The sequence below is a fragment of the Tetrao urogallus genome, assembly GCF_951394365.1.
Source record: "Tetrao urogallus genome assembly, chromosome: 11".
Classification (NCBI taxonomy): domain Eukaryota; kingdom Metazoa; phylum Chordata; class Aves; order Galliformes; family Phasianidae; genus Tetrao; species Tetrao urogallus.
The window spans coordinates 18,846,803-18,869,220 of record NC_136824.1 but is presented as its reverse complement, the minus strand read 5'-3'; the positions used below and the strand labels follow the sequence as shown (position 1 = coordinate 18,869,220).

General features: G+C 46.1%; 1 protein-coding gene across 2 annotated transcripts in view; it reads left to right on the top strand.

Moving 5' to 3' along the window:
- The window catches only part of BBS4 (Bardet-Biedl syndrome 4), a gene marked incomplete at both ends in the record, with an annotated part of 31,695 nt that overhangs the window by 6,902 nt on the left and 2,375 nt on the right, over positions 1-22,418 (top strand). For both annotated transcript variants that reach the window (XM_079540961.1, XM_079540960.1), the window contains 11 exons: positions 7,960-8,039; positions 11,462-11,525; positions 12,267-12,378; positions 12,999-13,071; positions 14,913-14,966; positions 16,164-16,291; positions 18,070-18,124; positions 18,849-18,917; positions 19,800-19,952; positions 20,064-20,235; positions 20,426-20,495. In XM_079540961.1, coding sequence (XP_079397087.1) covers positions 7,960-8,039; positions 11,462-11,525; positions 12,267-12,378; positions 12,999-13,071; positions 14,913-14,966; positions 16,164-16,291; positions 18,070-18,124; positions 18,849-18,917; positions 19,800-19,952; positions 20,064-20,235; positions 20,426-20,495 — 1,030 coding nt within the window. The remainder of the gene's footprint in view (positions 1-7,959; positions 8,040-11,461; positions 11,526-12,266; positions 12,379-12,998; positions 13,072-14,912; positions 14,967-16,163; positions 16,292-18,069; positions 18,125-18,848; positions 18,918-19,799; positions 19,953-20,063; positions 20,236-20,425; positions 20,496-22,418) is intronic.

Sequence of the window (22,418 nt, the reverse complement as noted above, 5' to 3'; positions counted from 1 at the left end):
CTGAGTTTCCTTTAAAAGCCCTTGGTGCTAGGCAGTGCCTTCTGTATTTTAAAGCCATTGTGTGCCCGAGGTACTGCTTATGGAGGAAATGGCAGCTCCTAGTGGGAGTCTCCAAGAATTATAGCAGCAACAGTTTAGACACCTCAGACGTGGAGCTCCAAGTTGGAGCAGGTCCCCTATTGCTAGCTATATATATTGTATTATATTATATATACAATTATAATATATTATAATATATTAATATATTATTATTAATATATTAATATTATTAATATATATTAATATTAATATATATTATTAATATTAAATATATTATAATATATATTATTATATTATATATATAATATATAATATATAATTATATATTATATATAATTATATATTATATTATATATTAGCTATAGCTAAGTGGGAAGTTGCATCTGATGCCACTCCTCTGCCCTCTCCCGTATCAGGATAAGGGGAATCACCCCAGGGACACGTCTTCCTCTCCAATACATCTGCACAGCCCAAGCTGTAACTCGAATGCCTTAATTTTCAGATGCCTAAGTTGTGGGAGGTGCATCATGCTTGAGAATGGCAGAATTGATGTGTGTGCAACCTCAGTCTTCTGTCACATTATTGCATGCTGGCTTTTGCCCAGCTCTCTGACATCATCTGTTACACAGGAGTGATGGCACCCACTGATAAAGGAGCGGCTCAGTGAGAATTTAAAGTAATAAAAACCTCCTTCACGTAGGACACAGCCAGGATTTGTGTTTGCCTTCAGCACAGATGAATTCTCTGGTGCTGTAATGTGCTTCTGTGTCGTACTCCGTGTGTTAGATGTTAAAGACTCACAGGACAGTGTTTGTAATGCTCATTGCCAACAAGAGGCGAGAGAAGAAAGTTGGAAGTGAATCAAATTTTGGGCATACAGATAGTGGAGGGCTTGCTTCTGTGGGGTGATGAGCTGTGTGCACCATGACACCTCGGTGTCTGGGACATCACCGTGTGTGTTGTGTGGGGAGACAGCAGTGCTGTTTTGTGGCTGCCTTTGGGCAGCTCAGCTCGGTGCTTTGTCCAGCAGCAGTGAGCTTTTGTGTCTCATAAGCATCCTCTATGCCTTAACAAAGAGACCCGGGTGCTGCAGAAACCCTGCTGTATAAACACTGCTGGTTCACACTGTGTAGTGACTTCTGATTTCATACAGCACCTAGCTTTGATTTATTCACCCTGTTTAGGCTGAGGCAGGGCATCTGCTGAAAACACCCGTGTGTCCCTGTAGCTGTAGGTGCACACGTGCAATTAAAGACGAGACAAACAGTGGGGAAAACTGACTGTGGAGGCAGCGTTTACTCTGGGCTGCACATCAGAACATCATCCTGAGCAGCGTGTGTGCAAAGCTGTGTTCGGAACCGGGCTCTTGTGGCAGGAAGCAGCGTGCTGTCACACACCCAGCTGCAAAGCATGCTTTGTTTGCAGGGATGAAATGAGGACAGGATCTTCTGCTCGCTGCTGAGTGGGATGTTCCAGAGGCTGTCAGGACTGCACTGCGCTGCTCTTCCTTAATTTTGTTTTACTTTCAATCAGGAAAGCTGCTTCTTACGAAAGCCTTATACCAATTTAAGTTTCAATTTCCATGCAAAACACCTCGTGCTGTAGATAGAAAAAGCCAGAGCACACATATTTAAGCCAAAGGGAGGATTAGACTGGAAATCCTGAAAGCGCTGATCGCTGCCATGCTCCTGATACAGGAGTTAATGAGAAGCTGGTCATGCAGGTTACTTTGGGAGCAACTGCAGCCAGCATTACTTCTTTTGTGGGGGAAATCTCTCCCGTCCTTGCTAACATCTCCAGCCTCCCCTGCTACAGATAGGGCATTTTGTTCTGTGCTCTGTGCCTCTCTTATTGAGGAGCAGCACTGCCAAGCACCACCCAAAGGCAGCCTGCTCCTTGCCTCCCAGGGTGCTGGCACAAGGCTCCCAGCAGGATGAAAGCTTTTCAGGGGAGAAAACAGGAGAGGGCTGTGCCAGAGGTTCGAGTCCTCCAGCATCTCCAGGTGTAGAATCCAGTCCTCAGGGACACAAGACCTGTTGTCAGATCAGCCTCTTTTTGTCCAGATGAGCTTGAGTTTAAAAGAAAACATGGCAAAAACTGTTTGAGTCCCCTGGTTTTCTCCTTGCAGCGTGTGTTGCTGCTCAGCAGTCGGCACTGCTGGTCAGAACTGATTTGTGCAGAGGACACAGGCTTTTTATGAGTTTTGGTTTGGAGGTACGTGCGCGTTACTCGATTTCACCACAAGGTTGCTTGCTGTTTCGGGTTGGAATCGTCTGTGTTGTGCCGTGACGATCAGGCTGGTGTATTTATGGCTCCTCTCCACCGCTCTGAAGGCATCAGCACTGCAGAGCACTGCCTCACCAGCTTCATGCTGCTCCCCATATCCAAACTGCTTCTGCCGCTGGCAGCATCATTGTGGCTCCGGGAAGCCCACGGTGCCCACAGACATGTATTTACGTCTATATCTTCCCCACTGTAAGATGCCTGTAGTGAATAACCAGTGCAGCTGTTGTCTTGCAAAGAGGAACATTTTATCTGGAGCAACTCAGAGCTTGAAACGTCATCCAACAGAAAGTGCACAGAAGTATGAGCTGGAACTCTTTGTGATTGCTGTGGTGTGAACTAGCAACGGGAAATGCCTTTTATTTATTTTTCTTCCTAGTGTATAAATCACCTCCAAGACCGAATTTTCAGCTCTTCCGTGTGACTGTGGCTGATGTTCCTGCAGGGGGAGGTGGAGAGTCAGAAATGTCGCCTTTTTGTTCAGCCCCGCTGCTATTAATACCCGATCGTCAGATCGCAGCCGTGAGTTATGGCTTTCCTGACAGCATCGGGATTGTGTCTGATGAGTTTTATTAACCCCAGCTGACTGTAAATAACGAGGAACCGCACGGGTCTGTCATTTGATTTAAAGGTGTTCCGGCAGCAATTTGCAAAAGGGAAACACAGGATTCAACAGGAAGGGCGTGCGATGCCAGGAGAGGGTTGCAGAAGGCTTTCTCCGTGTTTCTGTCGTGCGTGTGCATTTTGCAGGTATTTGTGTGCACAGACACCTGCAGCCTCACATATGAGTGTCACTCGGTGCAAACAGCCGCCCTTGGGCCATGATTTTCTGAACCATTTTCATCGTTCCTGAGCTCAGGGTGCATTTGATCTGCATTTATGCTGGTTTCAAACTGCAGAGCTGGGCTGGGTGTGGGAAGGGCAACGTTCCTCTATTAGTTTCAACTCAAAGCTGTAATGTATTTTCCATCACCAGGAGCTCAATTGAAGCCTTTGGGTGCCTGAGAGAGGAGGAGGATTTCTTACTGCATGTGTCTGTGCACCAGCCCAGCGAGGAATCTGTAGGGTGCTTCACTGCTATCAAAGCAGTCTGTTCTTAAATGTAAAATCCTTCACTGAGGGCTTCCTTTCTCTCTAATTTCTATCTTTGGAAAATGCAGTTCCATGGCAGTGGTGCTTGATTCACAGTAGCTGTTTGGATTTTTTCCTTTTTATTTTAGTGTTATTTTTCCTTGAAGATGCTCATCACCTCTCTCCCACCAGTTTTCACTCTTTGCCTCGCACTGGCAGCCTGTGCTGCTCAAGGCAAAAGGGAGAAGTGCGCAGCTGGTTTCCTCTCTGCCTTTCCCTTCCTATCAGCATTTAATTAAACACAGTTGTGAAAACACCGAGCTTCATTTTGGATTGCAACCACAGCCATCCCCAGCAGCAAGCCTTCCCGAACTCAGAGTGACTGTAACCCTGGTAATGGTGTCAGCCAGGGCCTCGAGGAGGCTGAGCTGGGAGTTGAGGGATGCTGTAGAATGGGAAATGAACCTCGAATCAACGAGCTCAATCCTGCTTGTGGATGTTAGTGCCAGCCTTGCCCTCTCTGATGAGGGGAGATAACACTGCTCTCTATGTAGCCAAGCTTCCTCTTGGCTTCTTTCCATGAGCAAGGTGCACTTGACTACATTTTTTTTCCTGCTAGTAGCAAAATGCTACATTAGTAAGAGACGTGGGGTGTTGCATCTGTGCTTATTTGGTTTGGAAGTAGCTGTGTACTTTCTCAAGGCTGGAGGGTTTGGCTTCACAGCATCTAGGTTTTGGGAGTGGCAGAGTCAGGACCCAGAGTAGGGCAGTCTTCCCACATCCCTGGTGCTGACTGCACTGTATCCGGACACTGACACATGTGGTAAGTGTAATCAAATACTCCTTAAAATCACTTTTCTGAAGTTCTGCCCTCTCCTTGCTTGGTGTGTTGCCTGGGCAGTAGGTTATTATGCATTTTGGCAGGGCAGCAGTCCCTTCCCCCTGGAACACAGTAGGAATCTACGGATTTCTTTGTTTGAGCTCTTACCCCCTCCCTGCACTACAACAATTTCAAAGCCTTTCATTAAATCCGAAGGCCTCTTTTTGATTGTTCATATCTAAGCCATAATTACCCAATATCAAGGTACCATTTCATAGGGGGGTTCTCGCAAGAGAGAATAACTCTGATTTGATTTCTTTCCAGTCCTTTGAGAAAATCCATAACAGGATGAATCTAGTGAAGAGTGATGATAGCGCAGCACTGATACAAACCTGATGATCTTCCCCAGGTTCTGTGGGGGTTTCCGCTCCAGCAACTTCCTTAAGGCTGCCCTGTCAGAAAGAAAAATCGCGTTGTTGGCAGTGGGTTGTGCAATCAATCACTGGCCACAGAGAGAGGGTGGATCAGATGGATTCTCAGTGGAAACACTGCAGAGGAGCTGGCACAGCCCTTCACCCAGGTACTTAGTTGTGTTTGGTGCCTGGCTCTCCGTCACCGTTGCTTAATGAGACTAGGCTGTTGTAATGCCAGAAAACAGAGGTAGGTAGGTAATTACATAAGTTATAAATCCTTCTCACTTACCAACTTCTTGGATTATTGTGTTTTCTTTGTCTGGCCTGAGAGCAGGTTTATATTCAGAAAATGCATTATTTCACCACTAGAATGGTCTAAACCACTGCTTTCCTAACCTGTAGTCCGTGCTGGGCCAGGGCTATGCAAGAAGTGGCAAAGAATAGTATCCTTCCGTGTGCTCTGCAGCAGTTACACACCAGGAACTTGTGAAGGTCTGTATATTGGAAGAGGTGGAAAATTGCTTTGCAGACAGCCTTAGGGATGTGATGAACACACTCAGCTCCTCCTGCTCGAGCCCAAGCTCCTGACCTCCCTCTGTACAGAAAGCTTCTGAGCGGCTGTCTGTGTTCCAGTGCCTAATTAGGGTAGGATTGCAAATGGCCACGTGCCCTGTGGAGCAGCCGCTGTTCCCCATCATCCCTGCTGGGAGACTGAGGGGCGCTGCCTCTGCGTCTTTCTCTGCTGCTGCTTGGGGGATGCTGCAGCTGTGTGACGTGTGTCACCTGGTTTTGTTTGTAGGTGTTTCATGGGTAACTGTTAAACTTGAAAAAATGCATAGATAGTAGGACTGGCAAAGGTTGAATCGGGTCCTTTCAGAAAGGCACAGGATGTCGTCTTCTCTTCCTCCCAAGCAGAGGGGGGACTGGCCTCAGAGAATGCAGTGACCCCTTGTGGTGGGACAGTCCTTGTCTGCTGGCTGGGGGGCAAAGGTGATGGAGATAAATGAAACAGAAGCATTTCACTGCTTTTGTGGTGCAACAGGAATTCAGATTGAGCTGGCTGTGGCTCTGCAGAGATCTGTCAACAAATGGCATTAATTCTTTGCACCTCTGAAAAGAATACAAAGCCCAGCTACCAGTGCTTTGCTGCCCATAGCCCCTTCTGGGGGGATTAGACAGGTTCTAACGTTGAGTCATGTATCAATTTCCTCACAGTTTTTGTCCTTCCACTCTTCTGTGTCCTCCATGGCATTCACACCAGCTTTGGTTCGTAATGTTTCTCTTGGATTCCTTCAGAGGAAGGGTCAAAGTGTTGCTGTTTTCTTCTTCGAATAGGCTCAGGGGCTCGACCTTCAGATTACTTGTATCTCCAGAGTAATGAAGGCACCTTTTCAGAAAGACATTGGAGTTTTTTATTTGTCTCTTTTTTTTTTTTTCTTTTTTTCCCCGATTTGTCTTGGGGAAAAAGAAAAAAGGAGGCTGATGTATTCTCAGTCAGGTGTGTTGCTATTTCCAAATGAGTTTTACGAGAGGAAGAACTCTATGTGTTTTCCCAGCTCCACGTGGTTCTCCTTGGAGACAGCAAATTGCCGGGGGAAGCAGAACCCGTTTCATCTCTGCAGATGTGGGTGCCGTTCACTTCTGTATCTCATGGTGGTTTTTGCTTTCTCTTGGTGTACCTCCAGCACAGCTCCTCAGCTGGGCTCTGCACATGGTGTCTGTGAAATGTCTGCGCCCATTTTATCCTTTTCTTTCCATTTCTGCATCATTTCTCAGCAGCAGGACGGTAGCAAAAAGGAACGACAAGCACAGAAGACAGCTCTGTGGCTCTGCCTGTCTGTGCTGTGGGCACTGGGGAGCAGGCCTGAGCCCTCTGGGTTTTCTGTCTATTGCAAGAGTTAATGGTGCTCTGTTTCTTTTTAACCTCTCGGCAAGACCTGCGCTGTGCCAGGTATCGGGCTGGAGACTAACAGGGTATGTATGTCTGGAGGGCCTTTGAACGTTCTCCATTTGAAACAGATTTCGTTGTAGTGGTAAAGGATGTTGTAATTTGAAGCTATGACAGTAGGTGCAAATGGATAAAGCGTACTTTAATTTTGACTGGAATCAAAATCTTTACAATTAAATAGAGCTTATGATGTCTGCTTTGAAGTCCGTGCTTACAGAGGGGGGTCGGAGCGGTTCTGTGTGCTCCTGTGGTTGATACCACGCGGTGCCAGGAGGATCCTGACCTGTGCTGCAGGCAGGCAGTGGGTGCCATGAGCCTTTGGGAATGCCACCTCCTGCTCTGAGCTGCTGGGAGCTCAGCCTGCAGCTCCTTGCACAGCGCTGTGGGTCTGCGTGCTGCTGGGGTCGGGTGGCCCTGCCAGCCCTGTGGCCACAGCTCCTGCAGCAATCTTTGCCTCATGTTGCCTTCTGCACCGGTGTCATAATATTGACTTGCAAACACCGAGCTTTTTTTGCCAGTTGCTATGGTTACCTTGCAGCCACCAGCATCTGAGCTGTAGAAGCGAGTAGGAAGCAATACATTCTGAGCCTTAATGAAATGCACAGCAGTGTGTTAAACTTCTAAACCCAATGTAAGTATTACTAAGCAACATCTGGCCGTGCTGGGCCGTAATTACTGCTGCAAGCTCCTTATGGCTGAAATACTGGAGTGAGGGTTATGCTATTCCACTGCATCAGATGCATCTTTCTGCCAGTAGCCTCAGCTGCCTCAGTGATGTTTCATAGTCACTTCACAGTTTCAAAGAACTGAGTTTGACCTCCCAAAGTTACTCACGCCTTGCGAATGGCAGCATCTCCAATATCTCTTCTTGTGTGTGCTGCCAGTTTCCTTCTCATTCTCTCCTAGAAACTGATTTTTAAGGAGTTTGGTTCTTCTGCCTCAGCTCCAAAGTACCAATCTAACTCATACCCCTCAAGCTGCTGCTTGTGTACCAGTTTGGAACCAATCTCATCCAATCAGCATGAGTGTTGAATTGAAATTAGTCAACGTGCTGCTGCTTGGTGCAATTGGCTCCCATAACTGCCCCAGGAGGAGCGGATGCCTTGAGCCTTCAGAGGTGGTAGATTTTTGTTCTCAGCTGAGGGCCCTGATGTCTGTGTCTCATGCAGTGCATTTTACCCATCATTTTGAGAAATGGAATGCAGCTGGGCGCTGGTTGTGTGTCCAGACTGCAGGCTTCAAGTCAGGATATCAATTGTGCTGACGGGTGCAATTGCTGTTTTCAAATTAGTTGCATTGCACTTGCAGACCAGGCAGTTCAGAATTGCTCTCATTCTCTGCTGATTAATCTGATTTTGTGTGTTCTGCTAATATTGTACCTGCAGTGCCGGAGATACCCATGCTAGAGAGGAGGAACTGGTTCATCTATCTGCTGTACGTTCGCAGAGAGTACGACGAGTGCAAGGTAGGAGTTGCTTCTGAGACTTTGCACTGGAAAGGATTTTTACTGCTGTTAGGAAATGGCAGTTTTCATGCCAGGACAGAGCCAGCTGTGCTGTGATGGGTGTCCCAGGTCACCTGGTGAGCCAACAAAGGGCCTCTCCTTTCCCATTAATCTCTATGTCTTCAAAATAACATCTGTAGTTTGAACTAAGGCTGTCCTAACCACCCCCTCTCCTTACTTCTCTTGGACTAAGGTGACTAAGAGAGAAACAGCTCAGACAAGGCTTTAATTTTCTTCATTCCTCAGCTGTGTTCAGAATTCATATGTGCATTTCTCTAGATCTGTCCACGAGCTGTTGATGATAGGTTTGGAAGCGGTAAGAATGAAAGATCTGCAAACTTTCCTTGTTCCAGGAGGTGAGTGGTGTCCTCCAAACTGATTATAAGGCAGCTCTAGTGCAGGTCTCTCAAGGGTACATTTCTACCAACTCTAAAATACATCTTGGCTATCCTAGAACGAAATTCCTCCATTTTGCATGGTACAGCACTGCACGCTTTGATTTCTCCTAGGTTTAGGGTGTAGCTTGAATGGAGTTGTTTGATTTGGGATTGCAACAATAAATGGGCTACGGAAATGGTGAGATTATTAAATGTTGTGTTTTCCTGACAAGAACACAAGGCATTGAAGGTGATGTGCCAGTGGGTGGGAGGAGGGTGTAGGAGTGGTCTGTTTGTTTTCCTAATGTGCAAAGTCGATCTGAACATACTTTTTTCCTCCTGAAACACTAGGATTGGCCAGGACTTGTCCCTCTCTCTGTTGGAAAGCTCTTGGGGGTGCTTAAGAAAGTGGTAGGCCAGAAGAAAAGCATTTAGCTTAATTAATGAAGCTGGAAGGCTGCATCATCAACAGAGCCATTTCCTCTCAGATCTTGGTTTAAATAGCTGTAAACAAAAGCTGGATTGGTAATCTAAATAGGAAGTTGCTGTCCTTTTCTGTTTCTATTTGGTCCCCTGTTTTGCATGTGTACTGTTGCCATGAAGGGGTGTAAGACTGTGGCGTGCAAAAAAAAGTGTCCAGCTCAGGGGAGCAGGGAAAACAGCCATGTGGATGCTCCAAAGGGAACACTGCCTTCTCCAATCTCCATCAGTCACCAAAGGAAGCAAAATATGGGGAAAAATGGAGGTTTTGGCACCAGACCACAGCTGGCTGGGTCACCTTCCATCCCTCTGCCCAGACACGATGCACGCGTGCTCGGAGGCCTGGATTTGTCCCAGAGAAGTTAAGAACATGCTGGATCTTTCTGCGCTCTTCAGAGGTGGCTGTGTCCCAAAGGCAGTCTGCTCTTGGATGGGCTGAGCTGCCCTCTGGGGCCTCCAGCTCTCGCTGCTGTTCTGTGGGTTGCAGATCTGAGCAGGACGCCCAAGGTGCTTTTGTGCGTGCGCAGGGCTAATATCTTCAAAAGCTAAGAAAGTCTTGTCATCTCCAATGCCTGACGTTGCTGTAAACTTACAACTCCAAAGCTGTTTGGGCGTTCACTCAGGTCTGTTAGTTTTCTTTCAAGACTCAGGTAAGAAATGAGTGATCTGTGTTAATTTTTTACTGTTAGCCCCTTTTTTCCATTCACTGCTTTCAGAGGCATCATCTCTAGCTCCCCTGTTTGCCAGTGATGTAAAGCACCTAGGAAATAGTGTTTGTTTGCTAGCATCGTCTCCCCAAAATCTGATGGGTTGAATTAACCCTTACAGTGCCACTCTGTGTGCTCTGGTGTTGCCAAACTTCTGACAAACTTCTTTTGCTGCTTATTACAGCGGCACATTGATAACGGGCTGCTTGATTCTGCTGCCCAGCATGATGCAAAGCAGATATCCTCCAGGATGAGGATGCAGCACCCCTTGCTATGCAGTCGGGGATGCAGGATTTGTGGGGTGATGTTGGAGAGTGTGGGGACCGGCCCTGCTGAGCAGTCATCATCACTCAGCTTCACATGCAAAGCTAATGAGCCGTGTGTTCTGCTCACAGCCTCAGTTCTTCCTCCTAGCTGTATTTTTTACAACAGAAATAATCTTCTGTTATGTGTGAGGGAAAGATTATTAAAATTACCAGATGCTTTTAATTAATTAAAATCGCTCATGCTGGTTGGTCTCCTGCCAACCCATCTGAATTCTGACAGCCGGTTAAATAAAGCTGGGAAGAAACGCTGGGATTACAGATCATCCTTCTCAGCTTCAGGCCTTTTGCTATGGGATTTTTAGGGTTTGAAGAATTAATCAGCTCCCTCTGGAAGGTAGCTCTCTATTGCCCTCTCTTGCTCTGAGAGACTGCGTTTGTGCTGATGGAGCAATGTAGTCTGTCTGCCTTCAGGAGATGTTCGCTTGTGTCCAAGCTGAGTGTCTGATAGCAGAGTGCTTGGTGAAGACCAGAATGCAGGCGTGTGGAGGGCTCTGGCTAGGAGATGGGTAGGTGCAGACCCCAGGGGAAAAGCACCTGGCTGCTTCTTTCTTTTCCTTCCTCTGTTTAATTCTTTTTTTATGACGGAGGCTGCTCAATAATAACTCTCCTTGCCTTCGCCCTGCTTTCCTTCTATGTGCTGCATTTGAGGTTCAGTTTCCCTTCTTGTTTTCAGAGGCAGGGGATGGAGGTACAGAGCATGCCAGATGAACAGCGGGCTATTGCTAGCCTGGGAATCCTTTCCCCCTTTGTCTCTTCTACACTGGAGCTCAGAGAGGAGGCTCAGAGAGCAGAAGCAGTGTGTTTGCTTCATGGTCCCAGTTTGCATCCTCCCAGAAATCACTTTTTTGGGGCTTCTTTTACAATTTCAGATCACGTGTTACTGTGGAATAGAGCCAGACTACACCTAAACTGTCAGCTTTATAGATGCAGACAACAAGGATTTACATTTTCATCAGTTTTCTTCCCTTCTTTTCCCATGCTCTCTTTGTTAGTTCATTCAGCTTCCATTAATTCAGCTACAGTTGCTCCAGTTCAATTTATTTCTTCACAAAGGGCTTAGAGTAGGTGCTGTTATCAGCAGAGGATGCTTCATAGATTTCTTGCAGCGTTTTCCCCAGGTGATATGTAATTATCTGTAGCAGTAGGAATGAGCAGACAAATACTGCCGGGCCTGCAGTGTTGTTGGCACTGTGCTCTTCTCAAGCTCTGACCAGTTTGCACTCTTTACCTGCACTCTTGTTGTTCCAAACACAGTCCTGTGTCTTTGTTATTTGTGTGGTTGCAGTTTCTGCAACTGAAACAAAATCCCTTTCACTAGCTTTGTTAAAATGTTGGAAGTTTACCAATTTTGTACTGTTTTCTCACAGTATATTGCAAAAACTAGCTGCAAATTCTATCTTAAAGCTGATTTTTCCAAACACAAGGTTAGATTAATCAGTATTTCAGAGACTGAGGTTACATTTGCCATATACATTTGCACTTCTTTGTTTCAGGCTGTCATCAAAGAGCAGCTCCAGGAGTCCCATGGGAGGTGTGAATATGCTGTCTACGTTCAAGGTGCGGCGCGTGAGGCCTCTGAAAGGCTTCCTTTGGCTAAAGCCAGTTACTTGTGATACAAGATAGAGAGAGCACTTGGGGACAAATGGAAGAAACAATTATAAAATTCCTGTGTAAATATGTCTGGCCCTTTTTGTAATGGACAGATCAGATTTTCTGTTTTCTCTGCATTGGTGAGTTTGTCATCAGCTCCTTGGGTTGTGGGCTCTCGGCCATTGATGCACTGCTCTTCCATTGGGTTGTGTTTTGCTGTGTGCTGTGCAATGTGTTACAGACGTTTGTTTTCTGCTAAAGCAATGTCCTTGGGTGACTCATCTTACTCTATGAGCATCTTCCACTTCCTGTCCACCCTCTGTCCTCCCAGAGGCGTCCCCAGAACTTGGCCTTGCAGTTCAGAGGGCTGTGTGTCTTCTCAGCAGTTGCCTGGGGTGGGAGAAAAGGGAGAATTTTTGGCCAAGGACATATTGCAGCCTGTAGAATTAGGAGGAGAGCGATCCAGACTGCATCTTAACAAACAGTTGGCCAGGGTTTTAAGATGCCTGAACCATAGAGAACAGAAATGTTTCCAAGCAAGCATGAGTCCTATGTGTGCGTTTTCCTTCTGCCTCAAGTTGCTGCGAGAGGGGAAGGACCAAATGGGCATTGTTGTAATGTATCTGTACTCCCTGTTCTTTCCCTGCTGTCAGAGACACTTCTCCTGCTGATAATGGGCTGATTTGCCTGGTATATGTTTTCTTACAGCTTTGATATTTCGCTTGGAGGGGAAAATTCAAGAATCTCTTGAACTGTTTCAGACGTGTTCCATTCTGAACCCTCGAAGTGCTGACAACCTGAAGCAGGTGGCACGATCGCTGTGAGTGGTGTTTGATTGTTTCACTTTGATGTGCCACCCAGGACCTTCCACGTTCTGTTCTTCTCCCAGGCATCAAGCAGAATCCCTGGCTGCTTAATTCCAAGCATGCTTCCTCCTCATCAACACTTGAGTTGCTTTCCAGGAGCGTGGGCCACCCTTTTAAGCACAATCTCTGTAATCTGCCTGGCTGCTATTGTTGTATTTTATTTGATTTTTTTCATTTGTGCTTTAAGCAAGATAAATAGCACACCAATTTCCAGATCCAGAGCTAAAGGTGCTGCCTGGAGCTGTGTAAACTTGCCCTGCAGACCCCTTTCTGTCTCTGAGTGTCCTGTTTGCTTTTGATCACCTGTGTTTTCCCTTTGAGACAAAGGCAGATGACGGAGCTTGCGGATTCATTCCTTGCATCTCCAGTCACGTAACAGAGCGCAGAATTGATGACCTTGGCTCTGAAAGGGAGCAGTGCTGACTTATTGCTCAGACTACAAAATTCTCAGGGTTTCTCACTCCAGTCTCTGGAGAACTAGCAAATAGCATCATTTCTCAGTGGCAGAGGTGGCGGTGGTCACACAGCAGGGTTTCAAAGCAAGAAAAAAGTAGAAATGGAATTGCTTTCACAGGTTTCTTCTGGGGAAACACAAGGCTGCCATTGAGGTGTACAACGAAGCAGCTAAACTTGATGAAAAGGACTGGGTAAGTGTTTTGTTGCTTTGCAGGTTGCTGCACAGTGCAGATGGTTCTCCATTTTTCTGAAAACAGCTGCGGATGCATTCCAGGCAGAGATAAGCTGATGTTGCCTGCAGTGTGAGCAGAGGAGGAGCTGCAGGGCCAAGAGGCATCACCTTTTAGCATGGGCTCTTGAGCACTCAGGCTCTGCACCCTCTGGTTTGAGGGTTTCAGCCTGCAGATTTCAACCTACACATCCCACACCTTGTCCTGGGGCACAAACAGACGATCAAGCAACGTGTTTGAATCTTGCTATCAGTATTAACATAGCCATTTATAGTATAAAGAGCTGAATTACCTTCAGGAAGGGATGGAAAATGCTTCCCTCCCTTAACATTATACACTCAGTTAGCATTAGAACTTACTTTAGTAATTGGGAATCCTTTCATAATGCAAAAAATGAAAAAGATTACCCTCAAGTTAGCTAAGAGTTACTTCTTATCTACCAAGCATTACCTGCTTTGAAAAAAATGTAGGCTGATAACTACAGGAGCAATAATTAAATTAGCTCTTTCAGGAGGGAAAAAAAAAAACCATGAAGGAAGAACACTGCAGAGGGAAGTGTGTGACAGGTGGTGAGAAGAGAGGGGACGTGGCTTCAGTTAGTTGTGGGCAGCCTTTTGCAGGTGACTTTTGCCCGCAGAAGTGTTGTTTCTGAGACAGGCTTGCGAGGTGTGATCTTATTTCTTAAGACATCAGGCTCTTGCTGACTTTTGGTGCTCAGCAGGTCTACAACTGAGGCTTGCTACAAGGATACATTTGGTATTATTCTTCTTGTCAACTCATCCTGTGCCAGTCAACTTGGAAACCTTGCCATGGATTTTCTGTGAAGTCTGTCTTCTCTTAGCTGGCCTGGCTGCCTGCAGTATGTGCTTGGCATGGCTATAGCTTTATTCACAGCTGCAGCAGGCAGCCTTCATGGGGAGTTTTGATCAGTTATTTCCTGCAGCTGGCTCGGACTGGCAGTAGGGCCAGCCTGTGCTCTTCCCTTGTGCTGTTCTGTTCTACAAGCCGCAGTAACAGGAAGCGGCTCTTTGATTCCTTACTGCTCTCCACAGATGGAGAGACTGCACTGAGGCAAGTGTTCTGCATGGATTAATGGGTAAATAAGAGAGTTTCCTATCAAAGGTCAAGTCTGTCTAAACTGGTGAAGCTTACCAGAATAGAAACGAGGAATTGTGGACCCTGCTTTTCAGCTCCCCAGGACGTGCCAGGGTGAGGAAGATGACAAGTAGCTTGGCAGTGACACTGCTGGCAATGAATTAGAGGCGTGATGGTTCCCTGAAGTGTCACCAACGTGTTTAAGATGCCAAAGTGATCTTCCAACTGTGTTGCAAACACGTTTTAACTGCCTGCGATCCTGGATTTCAGCCCTTCTGCTCCTTGACTTCTGTTTCTTGGGTTGGAAGGGACCTTAAAGATCATTTGTTCAGCCGAATGCCGTGTTGTGCAGATCTCTGTGAGTGTACAGGTAGGTGAGGAGCCACCTATAAGGGCAGCAGGCGTCAGCTTCACAGATCTCACTGGGAAATGAGTCAGAAAGCAGCCTTTCCTTCTTGTTCTCCAAAGAGACCTCTGCCACTCTGTGCTTCAGCCTCAGTGGGCTGTAGACTTGCGTGTGCCATCACATGTAAGCTCTGTGGGTTCCTGAAGCAGCTGGATTTCATAGGTTTGTTTGAACGACAAAGCCTGCTTGTGGGCAGGTACAGAGGTCTCCCTGTCCGGGCGGCCAATGACTGTTGTCAGGGGTAGGTTATGTAGTGCATCTCAAACCTCATCCTGATTTGGTTTTGTGTTGTTTCGTACAGGAGATCAGCCACAACCTGGGCGTGTGCTACATGTACCTGAAACATTTCAACAAGGTAATGCAAGTGCTCGTCTTACCGACCTGACAAATGGGAGACAGGGCTTCCAGAAGTGTCACTCTGGTAGTTCTGAGGTGGATCCTTTGCAACTGTTGGTGCCAAGGAAGCTTTTTGCTTCAGTGTTCGTCTCTGGAATCAAAAGATCATGAGCTGTGTCTGTTCTTGTCTGTGTGTTGAATTACTGAGTCAGCTGAAAAACTGTGAGCTTGGGTGAGAGTGAAACGAACCTGAGCTTAGCCTTGTAGCTGGTCAGGAGGCATTTTCTGAAGTAGGGCTTTTCAGAGAGTGTTTTTAAAGAGGGTGTTCAAGGAACCTCAAAGAGCTGCTTCAAACTAGATGGAAAACCAGCAGTGCTCCACAAAGAGCTGCCTCTGTTTCAGAGCCTTTTAAAACCAGAGTTGTAAATGTAAATGCTGCTTGTTTTGTGAGCGGTGGCAATACCAGTTCCATCTTCTGGAAGCAAGACAAGTGTGATGGTTGAGACCGCAACTTCTTTACCAGCATATAGCTCAAACTGCTGCATCTTATGCAGAGTTTCTTTGATCTGAAGGAGCACTTGCTGCCCCATGTCTCTGGCAGGACTCAGTGGGCTATGGAGTCTGTGTATTGGAGGTGTAGCAGACTCCCCTTTCCCTGCCCTCCATATGCAGGATTTATTTCAGTGTTTGAAGCTGGTTTTGCACCAAGCCTGGAGTAAAAGACACAGAGAGGCCTAGCTGGAGTGTGGGCAGTGCTGCTCATGCTTTGTAGCCAGTAAAGAACTTGGAGTGGAGTTTTGGTCCCTCGGCTGAGGTGATTGATTCCTCTGGCTGATCTGGCAATCCGTGCTTGCTGTTGGAGTAAGCACTGTAGTGAGGAATAAAATGTAAGATACCTAGGTATTAACCTAGCAAATCTGAGGCTTCCCTCTCCCAACTTCAAACACGGGAACTCTGGTCCTCTCTTCCTTGGGAGGTCACTGCCTCTCCTCTTGGCTCCAAGTATGCCACTTGGTTTTTTCTGTCCCAGAAAGCAGGTGGTTCCTGATGCAGAACTTGTTTCAACACTTAGCTGGGTTGAGTTTGCTAGCAGGGCTCTCTGAGCTCAGGGGCTGTTAGCTGTTCCCTTTCCCTAGCTGCTGTGGATTGCTTTTGGGCTGTTGCTTTGCTCTGTAATCACTGATGATGTTTTTATTCTCTGTGGTTGTGTGTTTAGGCACGAGACCAGCTAAACAATGCCCTGGAGATGAACAGACATGATCTGACTTACATGATGCTGGGAAAAATTCACCTCTTGGAGGGGGAGACTGAGAAAGCCATCGAAGTCTATAAGAAAGCAATAGAGTAAGAATGCATACATATATATACACACACACCTTTTATTTTATTTTATTTTATTTTATTTTATTTTATTTTATTTTATTTTATTTTATTTTATTTTATTTTATTTTATTTTATTTTATTTTATTTTATTTTATTTTATTTTATTTTATTTTATTTTTTTTCTATCTGTCCATGTGCCAGCAGGAATTTGATGGTGTCCTAGATTTGAATTGAGGGCACAATTAAAAAGTTAATGGGGGTTCTAGTGTCTCTGTGCAAAGCAAGCACTTTCTGAGCTCTTCAGCTGTCTCTGCTCTCAGCTGTAGTCCTCCTCCTGCTGACAGCGTGTCAGGGAAGAAGGGAGCTGCTTGAAGGTCTGCCAAGAAAAAGTGGAAAACAAATGGGCAGAAATGCCTGGGAGCAAACACGTCTCAAGCTGACTTCATAAATCCCAAAGGCTTATCTACCAAAAAAATTTCACCCCAGCTGTCTCTCTAACCCTGTCTGTCTCTCAAAAATCAATTGTTGGGTTTCGCATGCTGTTTTTACTTAGAGTGATTTGCGTTTGAAGGAGAGTGAGTAGGCAGAAAGGAGGTGGGCTGGTACACTGTGAGTTTCTCCCAGCCTGTCACCATTTCTCAGTACTGATCTGTCTTGTTTTAGGGCATTCCTGAGTGCCTGATTTAGCAGTGATTTTAAAATGTAGGCAGAACACTAAAGGAAAGCAGGAGCACGCCAGAAGCCAGAGGGGGATCTACAGTTTCTACTGGCTGTTCTCGTACGCTGTTTCCTTACACACCTGCTTTTGGCTGCTGTCTGACAGTATGTTGGGTTGAGTAGATGTTTGAACTAATCTAGAATGTTCATTACGTAAACAATCCTTGCTAAGCATCTTACCAGCTTTATATTGGTTACCGTGGTGCCCCTTTCCCTCCCTTTTCTTATCTGCCCATGACATTTTGCCTGCTGTTAGCAGCTGCTCTCTGGGTATGTACCAGCAGGCACAGCTTTTGCTCAGGTTGAGATTGATTAAGATTTGACAGCAGGGTAAGTGAGGCCACAAACGTACGGTGCCCTTTTATACTTTTTTGTTATTGTTGTCCTTTGCAGCCTATTTATTTAATCCAAACCATCTGGGAGTGGCACTGCATTTAGCATTCACAACATTGCCTCAAACTAGCAATGAGGGTTTGGGAGTTGCTTGCAGTAATTGAAAATGCTAAGGATCTGTTTCTCTCAAGCCTTGCTGTGCTGAACAGCGGCGTGTATCATCAGAGATGTGTTAAGCACCACGGTGGTGCCTGTCTGAGCACCCTGAGTTGCAGTGCAGCACAAGGCTGTGGTGAGCAGGGAGCAGCTTGGAATCTTATGGCAGAGTGAATTGCAAGTGTGGTGATGAACGTGTAGAATCCATCAGAAGCACTGAGGATTGCCTCTCATACGTGGCCCGAGAAGCTGGCAGTGGATTTACAGGATGGTTTATGAGGGGCGATGGGAAATCCCATTTTCTATTTCCAGGTCACTGATGCAGGCTCGCTGTGGAGATTAATAAAGCCACGTTATCTTATTGTGCCACCAGGTCTGTTTCACAGAGCTACCTTCACTTCCCATTAACATCCATAAGGCATTTTGGAAGCTTAGATGTACTGTTGGTCTCTGTGATGGTAACTGCTGTAGTATTTGGGTTTAATGGTTAATTTCCTGGTGTACTACTAGTGGAATGTAGCAAAGTGATTCTGTTTTTACCTTGTTCTAGAGGGGCCAATAAACAGTGCAGCTCTCTGGCTTTTGTATTTCAGATTTTCTCCAGAAAATACGGAGCTCCTTACGAAACTGGGGTTAATTTACTTGCAGGTACTGAAAACTGCTAACTAGTTATTGTATGAACTTATTTATTTGAAAAATGATGAGTTAATTTCTGTCTGTCCTCAGCTGACTTGCACACACTTCTGTATTTCACACGACAGTTTGCTTTTCCGTGTCTTCCTTTTTCCTTTTGCTGCTAACAGCAAGTTGATTTCCTGGATCTGAGCCAGAGCAGGAATTCTGTTTGGCAGCTGCCTTCATTCTGTTATAAATCCTCCAAGTACAGTCATTACCTTGCTGCTGGAGCTGTGGTCCAGCAAGTTAATCTGCTACAAAAGCAGCCATGAAATGGTTAGCACCAGTGCACCATAGAGGAAAAGAAGGGAGACTTCTTTCCATGTGAGGATTGCCAGGGGCCCTTGGGGGCACTGTGGTGAGGATTTGCAGAGCAGCAATTTGTTTTATGGCGGAGGCAAAGGAGCAGAGGAACATCGACTTGAGTTCACCATATAGAAATGTCAGAGCACAGACAGTGCAGAAACCTTTGTTTTGCTCAGAACAGTGAATCCTGCTCAGCAAAATCCATGGTTAGCATTTATTTAGTACATTACTTAACGACACACACACCTTCTTGTTTGATAATCGGAAGCACTGTAAAATTCACTTTTCTGAGTCCTTGTTTTAATTGAACCAGGAATTCTGGTGTCCAGAAAGTGTGTTCTCTTTCTGAAGCCCTTATTGCTGCACTTCTCATCCTTGCTTCTTTTCCCAGCTTGGCGATTACCAGAAGGCTTTTGAACACCTTGGAAAGGCGCTCACTTACGACCAGGGCAACTACAAGGTATCAGGAGTGGAAATGAACCGTTGTAGTGTCTTCCCATCTGCTGTTAATCTGTCTGTGCTTCCAGCTGTTGAATACAGGTGTGACTTTTCCTTGGCTCTGGTCTGGAAAGCCGAGCTTGGCATCTAGGTATCATTCCTGGCTGTGAAAGCGCTTCCCTTTTTGGACATGCTGCTGTATTTCTCTGTGCCTCCTTCTCCTCCTGTAGGACGTTAGCAATGTATAGTATGGAAACGTGTGGTTGACAGCTGATGCATGAATACAAGCCAAATGCTATTGTGAAAACACCTTTACACTTACAAATTTTACTTGTCACTGTGGTGTACTATAAATTGTTCAGCCAGCTTATTGTGGTTTAAATATAGTGTGTTGCAATCGCTTGCCTTCCCCTCCATGCATATTTCCATTAATTTGCAGTATCATCCAGTCAGTGTGAACTAGGCTAGCTTTGCTTGCTTGCTTTTTTTTTTTTTTTTTAAACTCTCCTGTTAAGTTACACCAGCCCCATTTCTGTCTGTACTTGTTGGTGAAACAGAATGGAGTGCATAGATCTGCTCACAGACTCAGGCTCCAAAGGCACCCTGCAGCCCACAACATACCCTGCTACATACCATACCGTACTGAGCACTTCTCACACTGTAGTGTTTCTGAGGCACTTATGATTGGGATAAGGCAAGAAGTGGGCCTGAGTCCCTCCTCGCCCTGACTTCACTTTGTGCTCAGAGATTCTAGAGCCCCAGGCTGTTGGTCTCGGCAGCTCCCAGAAGGAAACATGTGGAAGAGCTCCTCTTGAGATGGCTTTAGTTTAGGAGCTCTGTCCCCTTGCCTTCTTGTTGTGCTTGGGGAAGCGCACGCCCTCAGCTGGTCTCTCTCCTCCTGAAGGCTACGTTGGCAGCTGGCAGCATGATGCAGGCCCACGGAGATTATGACGTTGCCCTGTCCAAATACAGGGCAGTGGCCAGCAGCATGCCTGAAAGCCCTCCCTTGTGGAACAACATTGGGATGTGCTTCTTTGGCAAGAAGAAATACGTCGCTGTGAGTGTGCTTTCCTTTCTCCTTTCACCTGTATGAACCAAGAGCCCTGCTGGGGCAGACAGGAGGTCTCTGGGTGCACTGCTGTGCAGCACACCTCTTCCTTTGCTGCAGGCTATCAGTTGCTTGAAGCGGGCGAACTACCTGGCTCCTTTTGACTGGAAGATTCTGTACAATTTGGGCTTAGTCCACCTCACAATGCAGCAGTACGCATCTGCTTTCCACTTCCTCAGTGCTGCCATCAACTTCCAGCCCAAGATGGGAGAGCTGTATATGCTCCTTGCAGGTAATGAAGGACTGTTGCCAGGCTCTGGTGTGTAGCCAGCCTGGGAGATCAACGTGTTTCAGAGGGAAAGTTTGGGCTGAAGTAAACAAGTATTGGACACAAGTTGTACTTGTGAACAAATGACATTATTATCCTAAAAGTGAAGTCCTTGTGAAGCATCACATCTTCTGTATGTTTTCCTTTGGTACAGTTGCTCTGACAAACCTTGAAGATATTGAGAATGCAAAACGTTCCTATGAGCAAGCTGTGGCATTGGACAAGTAAGTCTTAATCATATTGGTCAGTTGATCACGTTGCTTTTCCTTCCTGCACCTGGTTTCCTTCACGTGCTTTATCCCTCCCTCCTCTGACTCTTAAGTTTGCACCAAGGAAACATTTTTGTTCCAGAAGCAGTGCAAAGCAGCTTTAAAACCTTCTTTTTTTCATTCAGTTCTGAGAAATGAAAGAAAATTTGAGACCAAACCAAAGCTGGTTTTTATTTTGCTGTTTATTTAGTGAGTCAAGAGATGATGGCTTTGGATTCTAGTCTTTCTACCTGGGAATATGGAGCAGATTGAGTAAACCATTCATCCCAGAATATTTTGTAACTGAGCTTGAGCACTGCACAGAGCACTGAGAGACTTCTGGGATAAAGCCTTTCTGAACTGGGCAGAGGGAAGATTTTAGCTGGAAAAAATGTGAGGAAGAAACCAATACAAAGCATATAAAAGGGAGTGTGGTGCAGCCCTTCCTCCTCTGTTTTACAAGCAATGTCAGTATTGGGAATCTAGCTATTAAGGTCAGAGCACCTGCTTTCAGAAATGTTAAAATGAGCTTTTCAGTATTAAAGATGGTCATTGCCATCGTTTCAAGCAGAAGAAAAACACAGTTTTGTCTCAAATCTATGAATAGTTTTGGCTGCCTGGGTCTGCTTTTTCTTTTGTTTTACTTTTCATGTTTTACCTTTCAGATATTAACTATTAGGTGATGCTCCTCCCCAGCTTACTGCAAATATTGGCATGCTTTTGGAGCAGCCAGCACAGTGCTCCTGAGCCCAGCAGTTTGTGTGCTGGCAGCAGAGCTGCAGGGCAGGCTCTTTCCATCTGCAGTCACCATGAGGTGGCATGTATTGGTGTGTTTAAAGGAATACTGCTCCCTGTCCCCTCCAGCCTAGTCCACACCAGGCTTAATTCTGGAACTAAAGGGTTCTGGAAGTTTCCAAGCCCATTAAAACAAGCTTCAGGTTTCAGAAATTAGCACTGGACGCCGTAGTGCAGTTCTCTTTGTAAATACTCTGAGATTTTTGTTGAGAATTGCATGGCTTGCATGCAGGACAGAGCATCCATCTGGTACTGGGGTTCTGCATGAGTTATGCGTCGACGCAATCGCTGAGTAGATCTAAATGTTACTGCTGCATCCATTCTAAGTGTCATTACGTCTGAGCAGCCTCAGAGGAGCTGAACCTGTATGAGCCATCGTCAGACATTTGCAAATGCATTGCAGTGTGAGAGCATTTTGCAGTCATGCATAGACCTTTCCTACCAAAATTACTGACCAACGTCCAGTCGACTTCTCTGCCTGGCTTTCCTGGTCAGCCTAGCAGGGGTGCAGGATCTGAAGATTGCTCAGACAAAGTTGTGGGTTTCTGCGCTTTGATCAGAGAGAAGGAATAGAAATGTAGCTCCACTACTTTGCCTAAGGATTTGGCAGAAGCAAGATGCTACAGCTTCAGTTTTACTGGGAAAATCAAACCCAATCAAAGCAAAAATGAACCCCAGCTGCTAGTGGCTGCTGGGAGGAACATCCAGAGACTGTAAGGCCTCGTTCAGCTGACGTGCCTTGCATTTCCCACAGTTACTTAATGGCTGAATCCCTGTCCCCACAGCCTTCCTTCCCTGGCAGGTCAGGAACTGCCTGGCCCGGATGTGTTTTGTTTTTATTGCAGGATCACTGTTCCAATTTCTCTGCTAAAGGAAATCCAATGGTTATGAATGCTATCAGGTTTCTCTAATGGTCTCTTCCTTGCAGCCCCATCATATAACTTAGTGAGGATGGATGGCCTTGGCCTGCAGATGACACTTGCTATTTATTGAGCGCTAGCGGCAGCCTTCTCTCCTGCGCCTTTCCCCAAGGAGGCGCGGTGCCAGAGACCTGCACGGCTCCAGCCGTCCCAGCCGTGCTCCAGGAGAGGGCAGCAGTCCCTC